Here is a 14,311-nt window from a genome sequence, read left to right on the forward strand (position 1 = left end):
ATATATATATATATATATATCCCTATCAGAAAGTGAGAATCATCCAGAGACCTCTGAAGAATTGAGCAATTATTAAAACACGAGGAACAGAAGTAGAAAAACGGGTGGAAGGAGCATTATTAGTTGTTGAAGAACTGGGCATGAACCCAAGGTATGCATCTGCCAACATCTTCCCGAGTCTCACCTGGGCCTGAGTGGTAAGATGTAATCTATCTGGTTCCAATGGTAGGCCCTTTGCGTCCACGCATTTCACATTTTGGAGGCTTATATTTAACTGCCCTTCTCTCACTTCCTCAATATATGGCCCCTCTCCTGATGCTAGAGCCACCTAGTAACCAACATTGCCAATGTTTAGACTTTAGATGGAACAGACTCACAACTCCATTTAATTTGTGCAGATATATAATTAGGGGTGAGCATTCGATCGGATCGAATCGAATAAAAAAATTCGAGTTATTCGAGTTTACGAGTAGTATTTTACAATCCGAACTTAATTTGAAATTTTTTCAAGTCGAGTTATTTGAGTTTTTATACTAATTTTATTATAATTATTTATAGTATTATAGCGAGGAATTGTTCCAATTCTGACTTTCTCTAATCATACATATTTATATATATATTATATTCTTTTCATTTTATAATGTTATTTAATATATGAAATGCAATCTAAAATCATGAAATATATTCATAATATCATATTATAAAGAAAGTATTTTGAGGGTAAAATATTGATAAGAGTATAAAGGAGCCAAGGAATGATGGGAAGAAATAATTTGCAAACAATTATAGTCAAAAGAATAAATTGAGTAAAATGTAAAGTTAAGGGACTAAATATAAAGAGAGAGAGAGAGAGTACATTTTTAATAAAAAGTAAGAATTGAAGTTACATGGGTATTTTTTTGTGGTATATGAGCATGTGGCTCAAATTTGGTAGAAGACGAACTTAAAATAAAAGATGAATTGAAGAAATAAGGAAATTATGAAAAATTAAGGGACTAAATTGAAAAATAAAAAATTTGTTATCAAAAAGAGAAATCGAAAGTACATATCTATTCTACAATGGTTTAGGAGCATGTGGTTCAAATTTGATAAAAAAATAGCCTTAAAATGAAAGAGGAATTAAAGAAAGAGAAAATCGCCTCAGTGACCAAAAATGCCTTATAATATACGATTTTAACCAACTTTTTTTGGATTTGCCAAAATGACCAAAAAAATCGCAACGCGAAATAAAAATCGCAATGCGATCCCCAGAATCGTAAATCAGTTTCCAAAATCGCAACGCGATTCTTGACAATCGCAATGCGATAGTACAAATTCGCATTGCGATTTTCCAGAATCGCAACGCGAATATGAAAATCGCAACGCGAACACATAAATCGCAACGCGTATCCGTAAATCGCAACGTGTATCCGTAAATCGCAACGCGTATCCGTAAATCGCAATGCGTATCCGTATATCGCAACGCGTATCCGTAAATCGCAACGCGATTTTTAAAGCGCCATTATAATCGCTACGCGTATTTTATTTTCAAATTACAAAAACGAATATTAAGACAAAATCCCGTAATCGCAACTCATAACCTAAAACCTAAAATCACAACTCAGTCCCATCTCCATCTCTCACTCTCTACGGCGAAATCCGTCCCCATCTCCGAATTTCCGTCCCCATCTCCGGCGAAATCCCTCACAACCATTCACGGTCAAAATCCCTCACAATATTCAGAAATGGAAAATCAACCTCCGAGGGTTAGTTTTTTTAATTATTTTATTTTGAAATTTTTGCATTATTGTAGGTTTTTCATATTGAAACTGATGATAGGTTTACTGGTCATTTCAATAATAGATTAACCATTTCACTTAGATTTCATTTCGCGTACGATTCTCTCGTTGCGATTTTCATTTCGCGTTGCTATTCTCTCGTTGCGATTTTCAAGTTAGTATTTGTCTTTGTCTTTGTTCTGTCTTTTGGTTGAAGTAATGCAATCCATTCAAGTTTCAATTTGCAGAAGAGTCGCAACGAGATAAATGAAAATCGCAACGTGAAAATGACTATCTGCAACGAGAAAAATGAAAATCGCAACGAGAGAATCGCAACGCGAAATGAAAATCGCAACGCGAAACCAAAATCGCATTGCGATTTTCATTTCGCGTTGCGATTCTCTCGTTGCGATTTTCATTTCGCGTTGCGATTCTCTCGTTGTGATTTTCATTTCTCTCGTTGCGACAGTCATTCTCTCGTTGCGATTTTCATTTCAACCAAAAGACAAAACAGTGTTGCAAATTTTAGTTTCAAGAATAAACTACTACTTTTTATGTTTATTGTTTTTGGTATATCTTCAGTGTAGTTTTTGGTATATCTAACTTGGTATGTTTATTGTTTTGTAGAAATTTTTTTCGGCTTCATTGACATTAAGGAATAAAGTTAGCCTAGCCACTACAATTGCTTCGAAGCTTTCACCTGCACAAAGACAATTGTTTGAGGAAACCTGCTTCGGGCCATGGCTGAGAGTACAGCATCCGGGTGGAGATGCTAATTTGACCCATTTGTGGCTTCAGACCATGACATCAATCTACCCGACAGTATACAACGTGGTGAGGAAGAGATATAGTTTCATTTTCCACCAGCGTATACTTGTTTTGGGCGGAAGGAGTTCTGCTTAATCACTGGTCTACGATTCGGACACGATGATGTAGGCCGGTACACTCGTCATATCGCCCGCCATCATGGTTATCCCGGGTTTTTCCGGATGAGTCAATGGAGAAGCCGAACCTACACGTCGACGACCTGAAAAAATTGTTTAATAAGAAAGCTGGTTTCACTCGGATGGATGACGTCGATGTTGTCCGAGTATGCCTTCTACTACTTGTGTATGCCGGCTTTTTAGGCAGAGAGGCCAGACAACCTATTCCTCGGGAGCTAATAATATTGGTAGAGGACCTGAATGCATGGAATCTGTTTCCATGGGGTTCGTATATGGAAAGCTACCTGGACTAAGTTGTCTACTGCCTTTGATGACCGCAAAAGTTTGCGTGGCGATGGGTCGAAATACACTTTGTCAGGCTTTGTTTGGGCCTTTAAGGTAAGAATTTCTATATGTTTCTAAAATTATAATTAATTATTTAACAATTACTAATTTTGTTATTATATTGTTTGTAGATTTGGATATTCGAGGCTTTCCCCAGCATGCGTACATATGCAATAAAAACGTCAAATGATATTCCCAGGGCTATTTCCTGGAAGAGGAAAAATCTGTTGGATTGGGAAGACTTAATACCATATGCGACAATAAATAATGTAAGTTAACACAAATACTTTCATATAATATATAAACAAGTTATTAATAGTAGACGTTTAACTTTGTTTGAGTTTTTATATTGTTAGGAGGCCAACATTCCATTACAAAGACTGACACCCACGGAGGAAGAGCTTGCCACTGATTGGTGGCAAGCTAGTCAGAGTTTTTTTTGATGGCACGGATGATGAGCAGCATCCACTTCCTCCAATTCGAGAGCCATCACCTCACCCAGAGCCATCACCCGATCGACCCGACTATACACCTCTAGAACGAGAGCCATCACCTATCCCGTCACATCATCGAGCCTCTTCTCCACCATCACCTCATGATAGGCGACCGGTAAAGAGGCCACGACATTTATCTCCTTGTTCTCCACCTCCACGGGATGAGTTACGTGATGAGGTCAATGCCTTGCGTGAGGAGATCGGTACTCTACGCGATAACGATGGTGCATGGCGTGTGGAGGTGTCAACTTTACGTGGTGAGGTTGCCGCTCTACGTGAGATGATAGTATCGTTGCAGAATGAGGTTCATACTCTATGCAACGAGGTAAGTTTAAGATTTTCCATATTTAACTTAATGATAAATTTACTCGTAATTTCACTTAGATTAGCCATTTCACTTAGATTATTTAGTAAATTTATTCGGTTGCTGCCAATTCTGCTAAACTGTGTATTCTTTAACACTGTGAAATAGTATTTGTCTTTGTTTTGTCTTTTGGTTGAAAGTAAATTTGTTCGGTTGCTGCCAATTCTGCTAAACTGTGTATTCTTTAACACTGTGAAATAGTATTTGTCTTTGTTTTGTCTTTTGGTTGAAAGTAAATTTGTTCGGTTGCTGCCAATTCTGCTAAACTGTGTATTCTTAACACTGTGAAATAGTATTTGTCTTTGTTTTGTCTTTTGGTTGAAAGTAAATTTGTTCGGTTACTGCCAATTCTGCTAAACTGTGTATTCTTTAACACTGTGAAATAGTATTTGTCTTTGTTTTGTCTATTGGTTGAAGTAATGCAATCCATTCAAGTTTCAATTTGCAGAAGAAGAATAGTTTACTTTCGCAACACGAAACTTAAAATCGCAACGAGAGAATCGCAACGCGAAATGAAAATCGCAACGACAGAATCGCAACGCGAAACCAAAATCGCAACGACAAAATCGCAACGCGAAACCAAAATCGCATTGCGATTTTCATTTCGCGTTGCGATTCTGTCGTTGCGATTTTCATTTCGCGTTGCGATTTTGGTTTCTCGTTGCGATTCTCATTTCGCGTTGCGATTTTAAGTTTCGTGTTGCGAAAGTAAACTATTTCTTCTTCTGCAAATTGAAACTTGAATGGATTGCATTACTTCAACCAATAGACAAAACAAAGACAAATACTAACTTCAGGGTATTAGTTTGAAACATATTTTTCTTTGTTATCTGATGCATTTTGTGAACTATGATAGAATAATGACTTGGGTGAATACAATGCAAGTTTGAAACATATTTGTCTTTGTTTTCACTGTTTAAATATCATGTCTGTTTATTTACTGATTTTTGTATTTAATTATTTAGCGGCCCGATAGAGTGGATGCTTTACGTCGGGTTATGCTTGCACGACGGAGTTCACGTATCAAACAGCGTGCACGTGCTATTAAGTCTCCGTACACCCCAATAGTGCGAAGACACCGCAAGAAGAAGCCCGACTCGCCTGTCACCTCAAGAGTCCACTCCTATCGTTGAAGAGGCCCCCCTATCATTCCTCGAGAGTCCCCTCCCACCGTTCAAGAGGCCACTGTCATCATTGAAGAGGTCCCTCCCACCATTCAAGAGCCCGATTCACATGGCGTCATATGTAGGCTTCTTGAGAAACCCTCTGACGTGCCGGACATGATGGATTCAAGTTGGCTCTCGTATGAGTTACCGGCCAGTACCATACCGGTATCTGAAGAGGAGAGGAAACAACTACCGGACACAATTCTGGATAACACCCTTTGGGCTAAGACCGCAGTTGATTTTTATCTACATGAGCGGAGCCAGGGTGTTTCACTGACATATGCAAGCTCACTGATGATATCTATTTGTTGCTTGATCGGTCTTGGTGGGCGTATTATTAGGGGTCGAAGACAATGGCTATTTCGATGGGGGGGTAAGTCTTATATTTTTCTTATATTTCAATTTGATTAATTTTTTTTTTAAATTTATGTAAGTCACTAATATATGTCTTTTTTTGTAAAACAGCATATCGATGCGTGGGTGACACGTCTTCTAATAATAAGAAAACTTAAGAAAAATAAAAATATCGATATACAATTATGCCGACGTCTTTTAACGCCGTTCACTTGAAGAATGCACGAGATGAATCATTTGATTTGGGCAATGGACAAGCTAAACTTTATCCTGCATGGTGGGAGGTCGATAAGGTTAGTATTTATTTTAGATTGAGTTTAAAGGTTTTATGAAATAAGTGCGCAAATGAATGAATTATTACTTATGATTGCAGGTGTTTATCCCTGTTTTGGAACGTAAACATTAGATTCTCGTCGAGCTTCAGCTCCCATCCCTTAAGACAATAGTGTATGACAGCATGATAAATTACATATCATTGGCTGATTTAAGAGAGATTATTAAGGGATGGAGCTCTCATTTGGCTAAATTCTTGGATGTGATCAATTATTGGACTCGTTCTGGAAACAAGAAGCCAAAGAAGCTCAATATTACAGTTATTAGAGACGAGACTGTGCCACAACAAACGGGAGGAGCTAGAGGAGATTGTGGTCCTCTCGTATGCTTGGCGTTGGAGCGTTTGACGATGGGAAGCACCAAGTATCTACCTCCCACCGATAGAGATAGAGCTGCAGTAGGCTTGTGGTTTCGGCATTATATGGCTAAATCGATATATACGAGACGCTGCCTACCTGCATCCGCGTTATAAAAATGTCCATAAACAATTGGTAAGTTTATAGACTTTTGGTTTGAAAATGTTTGGTTAAGTACCTAGAATAGAATAATTTGTTGTTTGTAGGTTTTAGATGTGTAGAAAGTGTTGTTTGAGCAAATGTTTGGTTTCTGCAGGTTAATCTCAGAAGTGAACTGCGTGAAAATGATGTATGGCTGCAAAAGTTGATTCAATAGTTTAATTGATTGTTTTTTGATTGTTTAATTGATTTGTAAAAGTTGATTCAATAGTAGATGATTGGAAATAAGAATTATTGCTTATTTTTTGATTGTTTAATTGATTTGTAAAAGATGATTTGTAAAAGTTGATTTGTGTAATTGATGCGAACATAATTCTTATTTGTGCTTGTTTAATTGATTGAAATGTAATTGTTGATTTTGTTGATTTCAATCTGCATTATGTTGAAATGAAAATCGCAATGCGAAATGAAAATCGCAACGAGAGAATCGCAATGCGAAATAAAAATCGCAATGCGGAAATGAAAATCGCAACGAGAGAATCGCAATGCGATTTTCATTTCGCATTGCGATTTTCATTTCCGCATTGCGATTCTCTCATTGCGATTTTCATTTCGCATTGCGATTTTCATTTCGCATTGCGATTCTCTCGTTGCGATTTTCATTTCGCATTGCGATTTTCATTTCCGCATTGTGATTCTCTCGTTGCGATTTTCATTTCGCATTGCGATTTTCATTTCCGCATTGCGATTTTCTTGTTGGGATTTTCATTTCGCATTGCGATTCTCTCGTTGCGATTGTAATTTCCGTGTTGCGATAGTCAAATGCATGCCTAATAAGTGATAACAACTGAATAACAAGAGTTGGTTAAGTCAAAATGGTTGGCCTGAGTCATTAATTCAACTGAAAATGTTAAAAGTTCACACATAAAATCCACATAATACAACGTTTGCATTTAAAAATCACCTAAGTTAACAGTCCCAAAAGGTGAAGCCAATTGTGATTGGGATTTTAAAGATGATTGCCTTTTGCTTGACACCATATGAGCTTTGGATTTTGATGAGGATCCATATTTTGGTAGAGGAAAAGATGATTTTGATGGCACTGGTGATCCACATGTCAACCTTGTATGACCACTTTCCTTGCACCGACTACATGTCGATCTCTTCTTCTCTTCACCCTTAGACAGTATACGATCGTGACTTTTTGGTCGGCCAGGTAGCCTTCTGTCCATGGCTGGTGGCAAAACTGTTTGTAAGTCATCTGGTATGTTCCACTCAGAAGGATGTGGAATAGGGTAGACAATCTCGGCATAAGTCTGTCGATAAACTTCTGTAGTGTAGCAATCCATAGCGTATGCGCTTGAATCATCTTGGTTTAAATGAAGAGCAACTTTTATAACATGGCCACACGGATAACCAGATGTTTGCCATTTCATACAACTACACGTCTTTGCATTTAGATCGACTAGCCCATTTAAGTTATTATCCAGTACTTGAAACAAAGTGTTTGAACATGGTTCAACTCTCCATGACGTTGACTTCACAACACGTTTCGTTATCTTTTTTTCAGTCCATGGTGTAACACGATGTTCCAATGTTCCTGTAAATTTAAATAAACAATACTTAGTAAATATATAAATATGATAAGTTACGAATTCAAAGAAATAATACCTGCATGGTTTCTTTTCTTGTAGTACCACTGTTGAATAGAGGCTCGAAAAAACTTCATTAACATAGTATGGGTAATTTCCGGGAATGACGACTTAGAGCGTTGATTGATTCTGCACTATTAGACGTCATGAAACCATATCTTGCTCCAAGTTGATGTACTCTTGACCATCTTTCAAACCCGACATCTTCTAGTGTTTGAGCACACTGAGGCAAAACACGTCTTAAACAATTTATATGCTTATTGAAATCCACTTCCCGATAAGCTTTTACAGCCTTCCAGTATGTCCATTTGTGCTTTTTTATACCAGCAGACCTTGATTTTAGATTTCTATACAAATGAACACCACAAAGTCCATGAAAAGCATCTGGGAAACACCTTCTAACAGCGTTGTCAATTGAGTTTGCCCTATCGGATATGATTGTCAGATTGCTAATAGGACCTATGCAATCCCTAAGATGCCCCATAAACCATGTCCATGAATCAGAGGTTTCAGATTTGCCAACCCCGTAAGCTATTGGCAATATCCCATTGTTAGCATCCATGGCTACTGCTAATAAGTTTACTCCAAGGTATCGACCTTTCAAATGTGCTCCGTCAACTATAATAACTGGGCGCATGCAAGTAATAAACGAACGAATCTACAAAATAATATACACAAGAAATATAATCATTTAAATGTGAAATGCATGTAACTAACAAAATGAGTCAACAAAATTATATTGATTTACTAACCGTAGCACCAATGGCGATAAACAGCAACTCAAAGCGTCCATCTCTATCTGTTTTGATATGAGTTACCGACCCAGGGTTTTTCAGCTTTAAATTGTGACAATAAGCCGACAGTTGGGCAAACGATGCTTCTGGCGACCCCCTCAACAATTCCAAGGCATAAAATTTGGCTCTCCAAGCTTAAGAATATGATATACTAATCTTGAACCGAGCATTCATGTCAGTCATAATTTCATGTCCCCGATATACCCTGCCATTCAAAAACATTAACTCAGCCAGAAAACCACCCAACACCTTTTTGTTTGCCTGTCTATGGTGAGGAAAAACTTGGGTTCTTGAACATGTATGTTTATCAATAAAAGTCCTAACTTGAAACATTTCGCAATCTTTTATTCTCTTTGCAATCATACGCCACGTACAGTTTTTGCCAATCATACACCTTGTTTCGAAACGATCTTTGCTTGATTTGTTAACTTTTAGTTGATAGCCATCTTCCACACATTTCGTATACAAAGCTATCTTCAAGTCTTCCTTTGTATCAAAACAATCATCTTTCTTGATACGAATAACTTTTGTAACAATCAACTGCTTTCTTTACCAACTCTTCTTCCGGTATCTGAAGTAATTCTGGCATATTCCAGTTATACGCCCGTGGCATTTTCTTTTCTTCGGGGACTTTTTCTTCTTCTTTTTCTTCTTCAGGATTATATGAATTACAGAATGGATGTTCAACATGTTCATTCACAGTCGTAACTTCCTCCTCATTATCATCAACAATACATTCTTCGGCAACGGCTGTTTCTTCATCAAAATTCGGGTATTGACCAATATCAAAATCATTACACGCAGGGTCTGTTTCTTCTTCTGAAACATCATCAAAATCCGTGTATTGACCAATATCAAAGTCCGGATATTGACCAAGACCAAATTTCGAATACTGACTAGTACTCACAATTTTTTCTGTTGGCTCATTATCGTCTAACTGGTCAATACGAAAACCGGAATTTGGTGCTGAAAGTTGATTGAGATTTGGATTAGAGAAAGGTTGTGGGTTTTGAGAAAAACTTAGTTGATTACTACCCGCTACTGACCCAACAATACTACTTCTAGGTTCAACAACATACAATGTAACATCATCTTGTGAAACACTAATGTAAGCAATGAATCGTTCAACATCTTCATTGTCGGTTAACAAATAAACTTTACCATTTCTCTGATAAGATAGCCTAAATCCACTTAGGGGCTCTAAATTCAATTTATTTGAAACACGTAGCATTAGAGTTTCATAACTTAACTTTTGTAAAGACAATTTTAGTTGAAGATTCATGGGTAAAGGCATATATTGTAAAACACCATGAACATTATCCCATGACCCTCCAAAACACAAATCTATCCAAACATGATCAACATTAGATGATTTCATGGTTGTAAATTAATTTACTAAACAGACGAGCTGCGAAACTAAAACCTGTTGCCGGATTGGGAAGGATGTCGTTGGATATAGGAACGGATGTCGCCGGAGAGAGTGATAGATGGAGATGGAATGAGTTGCGATTTAGGGATTTAGTTTATGATTTGCTGCTGTTGCGTAGTTATATACCCAAAATTTCAGTGTTGTGATTTACAGATTCTCGTTGCGATTTACGGATTATCGTTGCGATTTACAGATTCTCGTTGCGATTTACGGATTATCGTTGCGATTTACGGATACGCGTTGCGATATACGGATACGCATTGCGATTTACGGATACGCATTGCGATTTACGGATACGCGTTGCGGTTTACGGATACGCGTTGCGATTTATGTGTTCGCGTTGCGATTTTCATATTCGCGTTGCGATTCTTGAAAATCGCAATGCGAATTTGTACTATCGCATTGCGATTTTCAAGAATCGCGTTGCGATTTTGGAAACTGATTTGCGATTCTGGGGATCGCGTTGCGATTTTTATTTCGCGTTGCGATTTTGTTGGTCATTTTGGCAAATCCAAAAAAAGTTGGTTAAAATCGTATATTATAAGGCATTTTTAGTCACTGAGGCGATTTTCTCTTAAAGAAATAATAATGAGGAACTAAATCGTAAAAATAGTTAAAATATTTGGTCAGTTTTTTTTTGTTTTTCGGGTAACTCGAAATTCCAAAATTTTAACTCGAACCGAAAACCGAATTTATAATTCGAGTTGACTCGAATAATTCAAAATTTAAAAAAATCGATTTTTTAGTCGAGTCCAGATTTAGTCACCCTATGTATAATACTAATTCTGAACAAAAGCATTTGTACTGAAGTAATTATCATCTATGAATGCAATCTTTGTCTATGGTTTTAATCATCACTAACGAATAAAAGAATCAACCAAACAAATGGTACCTGGAAAATTGGTAGCGTAGGTGCGTTCAGATCGGAGCGTAAATCATTGAAAAATGTCTTCAATCTAGCCTCATACAAATCAGCATCTTCTTGACTGAGCGTATCAGCCTCACCTTGATACCAAAGTATTGCTCTGTAAACTCCACTCTGCTGCGCCATCTGAGCTCTCTTCACCAACTGCTCATAAAGCAACTCCCCTTTCTGCCATTGGTTTATCGATGTCCCTCCGACGGCACATGGCACCAACCCTATCGGCCCAAAGTTGAAATCCTTAGTCAATACCGCATTGGCAAAAGACATTCCAGGTCCAATCCCGTCTGTCATCCTGGCATCAATGTCAGCATGGATCGGCTCACGGGCTGGAACCCAAGCCAGGTCCGCGCTCAGCCTGAAGATTGAAGGGTTAGGTTGGCACTGTGTTGGAACAACACCGTCCCATTTCCAGGTACCCGTCGAAATGTCATAGGTCACACCTCCACGGCCGGCCATGTTGCTTTGTCCGGCCAGGATAATTATGTTTAAGTTACGATGAAGTAGATTTTGACATTGCATATGCGAGGCATGAACCAGAATAGCCAAGACAATGAAAGAAAACATAGAGACTTTGCGGCAAAAAGGATGTTGAGCTTTCTACCTCTCAGTCCTTCTATCACACAGGAAGCAGGGCCATGTTCAAAGCAAAGATGTTTGGTTGCTGTTTTTCTTGTCTTTTGCTCTCATATTCTCTATATATGTGTGATTTTCATTTTCTTACAACGGCTTCAAAATAGCATTTCGTTTTCATATGCCAATGATATTTCACCAGCTACAGATCTGATTTATGTTTGTCTTCATGCTAATAAGAATCAAACGCTAGGTCTTGAGTTTAATGACACTGACAGACGACCCATAGCTTTATATATATATAAGATAGGTTGAAACTACTCTATCAAATTTTTTTGAAAATGTAGTAGTTGACCTAAGAGGCCATGCCACTCATCACTTTTCCTTTTTCTTTAAATGGAATTTTAAATCCCAAAGTACCAACATCACTCATCTTTTACACCGAATTAATGGAGGCATGGTTGGTGAGTTCGTCTAAGCGTGCTGATCTGATATCATGCTCTAATTTAAGAAATTAAAATTTAATTATTTTTTACCTCATATTAAATGAGTCAGTAAAGGCCCATTACGAGAAATTTTAAAAGATCTGCATAACCCTAATCTGCATGATCCAGAATCATGCGTGATAGTTTCTGTATCAGAGATAAGGTTAAATGTGATGTTTCTTTCGTAAGCATTGAACCCAACTAAACTCTTCTGCCTTACCACAGTTCCGAATAAGAACTCAGCTCTATTAAACGGCCTCAAATTCAATCAACATGACGTTGAGAGAATCGTAAATGTTGCAGGGAAGTCGAGTAGCGTAACGTGAAGAACGGTGGATAAACTTTGTAAAACAAATCTTGCAGACATTAACAAGCATACGATGACGATCCAACCTTTCTTGAAGAACCACCCTAGCATGAAATTTTGGTATCCAACAAACCACAAGTAACCCATCTTTGTCGAAACTGTAAATATTGGCTCAAATGGGACACCCCCATCTCTCATCCGGAGACGCAAAATCATTCAAATCCCCGCCACTGTCCAAGGCTAACAAATCGTTGAATCAAAACCAGTATGAAATAACAATCAAGGTAAAACAATCCTAAAATAAAGAATTCCAAGGTTTATAGGAAAACATTCCAAAAATATATAACTTCTTATTAGAATTTATAAAAAAAAATCTATTTTTTTTAATTTTTTTATGAAATGATTGAGAAAAATTAAATAAAAAATCATTTAAAATATCGATAAACCATTTTTTATGGGTAATATATGTTATGTCAAAATATTAATTTAAATTTTCTGTTAGAATTATTTAGGGTTATCACTTTCAATATTTTATTTTAGTAACAAAAAATTGAACAATTTAATTTGATTAAATTAAAATTTATAATTTATAATTTGAATAAAAATTAAATTCAATGATTTGCTATGGTCGGGGGCTGCATATTCTTTTCTTTATGTTCCGTTGAATGATGGCATAGCACAATCATAATATCATGGCATATTCTTTTCTATCCTCATCTCGTTAAATTGATGATGTGATAATATTAAAATTTTTAATATTTAGTTTTATCCTTAAAATATCAAATAGGTTCCTAAACAATATTTTTTATATTTAATTTATTCCAAAAAATAATTTCTATTTTTTTCAAACAGTCCACCACCTATACTATATTTGAATCACCCTAATTTGCTCAGGTTAACAGAGTAAACACAAAAGCATCATTTTGATTCACTCATTTCTTTGATAAACAAACAAACACACATGGCTGCAATATTGAGTTCTCAAGGATGGTGTTCGCCAATGTCATGGCAATCTCTGGACCTGTAATTCTTTTCATGATTCTATTCCAAAAATATTTCCCTCTCGATCAAATCCATCAACTTTCTCAACAAACGAGTGCATGGACTCTAATTTGGGTCGAGTGAGAAGAGTATTTCGTACCATAGATTTAGAGTAGGTTTGTAATACCTAAATTCAACGGATTCGAGTGTCACACGGAATCACAGAAGTGCCTAACCTTTAATAATTGAATATTTTTTGGAACTGAATATTTTTTGGACCGTTATATGATTGAATAATTTTCCAAATATTGTGACTGATGATAACGTTAATTTTCTTGCCCCGTCAATTTTCACCTTGCACCATCCCACCGACGAGGCCTCCTATCCCGGGAGAATATGAATATTAAGAATTATTAATATATTTTAAAATTAACAATATATTAAACTTGGGTCTAATTAAGTTAAAATAAACAAAGAATAAGCGACAAGAAGGATCAAACTTAGGTGTTTCTGTAAACGAATCGAACGAATACGAATGAATGTATGTTTATGTACGTTCTTTTAACTTTAACCGAATAAATCAACGAACACGAATTAATAAACTAACAAAAATTTTTGTTCATGTTCGTTCATTTAAAAATTTAGCTTGTTCGTGTTCGTTCGTTAAAATAATAAGCGAACGTAAATGAACACAAGCGAACGAATATAAATGAAAATAAAATTAATTGGGTTTATATTTGAGAAGAATTTTTTTTATTTCCAAATAATTTTATGGTTTTAAAGCGACATTTACGTTCTTACTTTTCAACATGCCTATCACAGAGGAAACTTATGTGTAGTTATCCTTTCAAAAATGGGTTGCTCTTTGGACGAAGAACTTGTAATTTTCGATTCTCTACCGGTAGAAATCTCGTCGTTTTTGGACGCTGACTATAGAGGAATCTCTTTCACTAAAGGATTCATTGTGAGCTAGTATT

At 36.6% G+C, this 14,311-nt stretch overlaps 1 protein-coding gene across 1 annotated transcript; it reads right to left on the bottom strand.

Annotated features, from left to right (window-relative positions):
- Nucleotides 1–11,641, bottom strand: LOC120168304 (probable carbohydrate esterase At4g34215). Its single transcript, XM_039177082.1, has 2 exons — nucleotides 10,959–11,641; nucleotides 1–328 (listed from the first exon to the last, which is right to left on the bottom strand). The coding sequence occupies exons 1-2, from the start codon at nucleotides 11,553–11,555 to the stop codon at nucleotides 26–28; spliced, it is 900 nt and encodes a 299-aa protein (XP_039033013.1). The 5' UTR covers nucleotides 11,556–11,641; the 3' UTR covers nucleotides 1–25.
- Between the last annotated feature and the right edge of the window lie 2,670 nt (nucleotides 11,642–14,311).

Source organism: Hibiscus syriacus, unplaced genomic scaffold, assembly GCF_006381635.1.
Source record: "Hibiscus syriacus cultivar Baekdansim isolate YM2019G1 unplaced genomic scaffold, ASM638163v2 tig00111719_pilon, whole genome shotgun sequence".
NCBI classification, from domain to species: Eukaryota; Viridiplantae; Streptophyta; class Magnoliopsida; order Malvales; family Malvaceae; genus Hibiscus; species Hibiscus syriacus.